General features: G+C 38.4%; 1 protein-coding gene across 1 annotated transcript; it reads right to left on the minus strand.

Annotated features, from left to right (window-relative positions):
- Positions 1-206: 206 nt before the first annotated feature.
- Positions 207-1,142, minus strand: LOC102875617 (olfactory receptor 7G2-like). Its single transcript, XM_006898811.1, has one exon. The coding sequence runs from the start codon at positions 1,140-1,142 to the stop codon at positions 207-209; it is 936 nt and encodes a 311-aa protein (XP_006898873.1).
- Positions 1,143-3,823: the final 2,681 nt, after the last annotated feature.

Consider the following 3,823-nt stretch of genomic DNA (forward strand, 5'->3'; position numbering starts at 1 on the left):
TCTATAACCACACCAGAGAAATTGACCTTAAAGAATTGAAATAATTTTCAAACATTATAAAGTACCCAGGAGGCAAAGTCAGTTTTCAATACTAAATTGAATTTTACTCAACCTTTATTATCACCAAATATTTTTAACAGGGCTCGAGGGCTAGATAGTTTGCCTCCTGAGTAATCTACTTTGATTTAATCTAGAAATTTACACAATCACTGAAAAGTAGATACACTTCTGAAAAATTTCCTCAAGGCTCCCTTCATGTCTTTGTTTCTCAGACTGTAGATGAAAGGGTTCATCATAGGAGTAACCATGGTGTACATCATTGAGACAACTGCAGTCTTTCTGGATGATTGTATAAATGCAGCACTAATGTATGCACCAAAGGCTGTCCCATAAAATAAGAAAACTACTGACAGGTGAGACCCACAGGTAGAAAAAGCTTTATACTTCCCACTGGATGACATTCTCATAACAGAAGAGGCAATTTGAGTATAAGAGAAAATGATTCCAAAGAGAGGAATACCTGCCAAGATAGTAGCTGCAAAATAAATGAAGATGGTGTTGATGAGGGTATCAGAACAGGCAACCTTGAGGACTTGAATAATTTCACAAAAGAAGTAGGGGATTTCCTGATCTGTGCAAAAAGACAGTCGCAAGACCATCAGGCTGTGCAGAAGGGCATCCCCAGTGCTAATGAACAGAGACAGTAGAGTCAGCACGCCACAAAAGCGAGGGTTCATAATGACCATGTATCTCAGTGGGTGACAAATGGCCACATAGCGGTCATAGGCCATAGCTGCTAGAAGAAAATTTTCTAAAGCAGCAAAAACTAGGACAAAGCAGAGCTGTGTGAGGCAACCTGAATAAGTGATGCTCTGATTCTGTGTTTGGAAGTTAACTAGCAACTTTGGGATAGTAGTTGTGCTAAAACAGATATCTGTAAAGGATAGATTGGCAAGAAAGAAGTACATGGGAGTGTGGAGGTGGGAGTCAGACCCAACAGCCAGAACAATGAGAAAGTTTCCAAAGACGGTGATCATGTATATGGAAAGAAATAGAATAAAGAGGAGAGACTTCAGTTCCAGTTCTTCTGTTAGTGCAAGGAGAAAGAATTCGGAAACTCTTGTTTGGTTTACAGGTTCCATATTGTTGCTATATCTGAAAAATATGGGGTGACAAAACAATCAGTTGTGGCTTAGGCCAATAGCAGCAACACCAGAGATAAACAAACATCATCTGAGGGAAGGGAGAAGGAATAGTGGGGAATGAAAGCATGTCTTCGTGCAAATGCCATTTGGTTATTATAAGAAAGAATTCAAGTGTAACCGGATAGATTGGTTCAATGACTAGGGTAATGGGGATGGGTGTGTCAGAGACAATAAGATTGGCACAGGCTAGAACAGGGTTTAGGGCTGTTGTACACAGGATTGCTATGAGTTGCAGGCAACTTGATGGAGCATAATAACAACAACTGGATAGAAACATTTATTTAATTAACAAAAGGGTAAGGAGGTATTAATATTTAATGTTAGCTTGTTTTTAAATATATTATTCTCTTGGCTTACTGGTAAAGAGCTGGTCACCAGCCCAAAGGCTTGCAGTTTGTATCGACCAGCTGTTCCTCAGGATGGACAATCTCCTCTTCATACTACTTATGGCCTCTGAAAAACCACTGGAAGGTCAGCTATGAGTTTGTTCTTATAGGACTGAAATTGTTTTGATGGCACATAGCAATGATAATAGGAATATATTCCTAGGATAATTTTAAATGTGCAATTTTATTATTATTATTAAATTTTAATGAAAGTTTACAGGGACTTTGGATTTCCATTCATTCATTGTTGTACTTTTCTCTCTACCCATCCCCTGCCTCCTGGTTCGCTCTTCTCTTGAAAAGTAAAAGAAAAATTCTTTCATTGTTATTCAATCCCTCCCTCCAAGTCCACTCCACTATGCAGCTTTTGTTCTGGACACCTGTCATGACAATACCTAATCATATATCCTTTTCAAACAGTTTTCCCCCTCATCTGTTTTAATAATACAGTATACATTATTTATCCCCTCTTTCTCGGTCTCCCCCAACCCCGATGTCAGTACCATTTTACAACCATGGCACTATGCAGTATTTGTCCTTTTGTGACTGAGATATTTCACTCAGCATAATGTGCAATTCTACAAAGAGAAACATACAGAGTAAGGCAGTTTTCTGGCAAGTATGTATTAGATCTCATCTCTTTCCCAAGAGATCAGTTCCAAGGCAACATATATAACAATAATAATGATGATAATTTTTAAAAGTGTTAATAACCAGTAGTGTGAATGTGACGTGAAACTGATAGCCTTTGTCCTTCCCTATCACAAAAATAATAGGCCATTGAATTGTTTAACAGCCATACTGTATGTGAAGGATCAGGATTTTCTTCAGGATGAAAATGGTCCTTGCTGTTGGAAAGAAACTGTGAGACTGGTAGAACAAGAATTTACAGACAGGGGGGCAGAGCGGAAGAGATGGTCGGAATGAGGGGATGTGTGCAGGAGCGAGCGAGCTAGGAGCAGAGACGGAGAGGCAGAGAGGGAGAGGGAGAGGGAGCGAAATATCAAAGACTGTGCAAGATCAGGCTGGAAAGATAATCGATACTCGACCTAAATTTAACACAAACTAGTCAATAAAAGTTAAAGAAAAAATTACTTTCCATTTCCCCTGCAGTTCCTACTCTATCTTCGCCTCTTTTTTGTTTTGCTTTTATTTTACTTACAGCTGATCACATCCAAGTAAATCGAGAGGGTTCATTTAAAAAAATGATAAATAAATTAAAAAAATTAAAATTAAAAAAAAAAACCATTTACAGACAGTAGTCAGGATAAAAGGAAACAAGCCAGAAAGATGGAACATAGATAGAGGTTATTGGCTGACTTAATTGAATAATTTTATGTATGTATTACCTGTCATCACAGCCTCTCCTGGATGAAGCGACAGTGAAATCCTTGTCCTCATTTCAAAACATTAACGAAAGGATATTAAGTTGCCTGACTAGTATCGCTGAGGAATGAAACATTACATCTTCCCTGGATGTAGAAGATGTGTCCTTAGGAAACAGGGAATGATTGAGTGAGACGTAAGGTTTCTTTGCGTGAATATTAACTCTCTCAGATGCGCTGCTTCCTGACAGTGGAAGATTGTTTCATGAGGCGGTCCCAGGCAGTCTTTTGCAGTCTCTGTATTCCCAAGGGCTAAATATCCAAAGCTCCTCATTAACCAAACATTTTTATTGCCACTCTGATCCCAGGGCAGTGCAAATCCTTAAAGACCAAGACTTCAAAAAAATTGATTTATAGGACTTCATTTTTTTTTTCATAAAAAGTGAATCAAAGGATATTACCCAGAAAGTGATAAGACAACATAAAGAATGGGAGAAAAATTTGGGAATTTTGGTAAAAGTTTCATACCTATAATATTAAAAGAATCCTAATAAGTTAATCTCAAAAGGTAAAAAAGTCTCATAAAAAGGAGAAAGGACAACTTAAATAGCCATTTAATCAAAGATAAGCATATGGTTTTTGTCACTGAGTCAGCAGTGATATATAGTGACTCAATGCCACAGTCAACCATCTTGGCACCAGCAGCCAGGAAATTAAAAGATGTATTTCTACGGGAAAGTCTGCTGTTAGGGACCACTCCAAAGTACTGAAGAACAACGGTGTCTCTGTGGAGGCTAAGGTGTGTCTGATACAGGCCATGGTCTTTGCTATCACTTGCTATGTGTCAGAGAGTTGGATAATGACTAGGAAAGATAGAAGAATTGATGCCTTTGAGCTGTGGTGCTGG

Source organism: Elephantulus edwardii, unplaced genomic scaffold, assembly GCF_000299155.1.
Source record: "Elephantulus edwardii isolate Elephantulus edwardi_28Jun2011 unplaced genomic scaffold, EleEdw1.0 scaffold00237, whole genome shotgun sequence".
Taxonomy (NCBI): Eukaryota; Metazoa; Chordata; class Mammalia; order Macroscelidea; family Macroscelididae; genus Elephantulus; species Elephantulus edwardii.

Bases quoted from the DNA above. Each gene is read 5' to 3' on its own strand.
- LOC102875617 (XM_006898811.1), bottom strand. From the start codon at position 1,142: ATGGAACCTGTAAACCAAACAAGAGTTTCCGAATTCTTTCTCCTTGCA.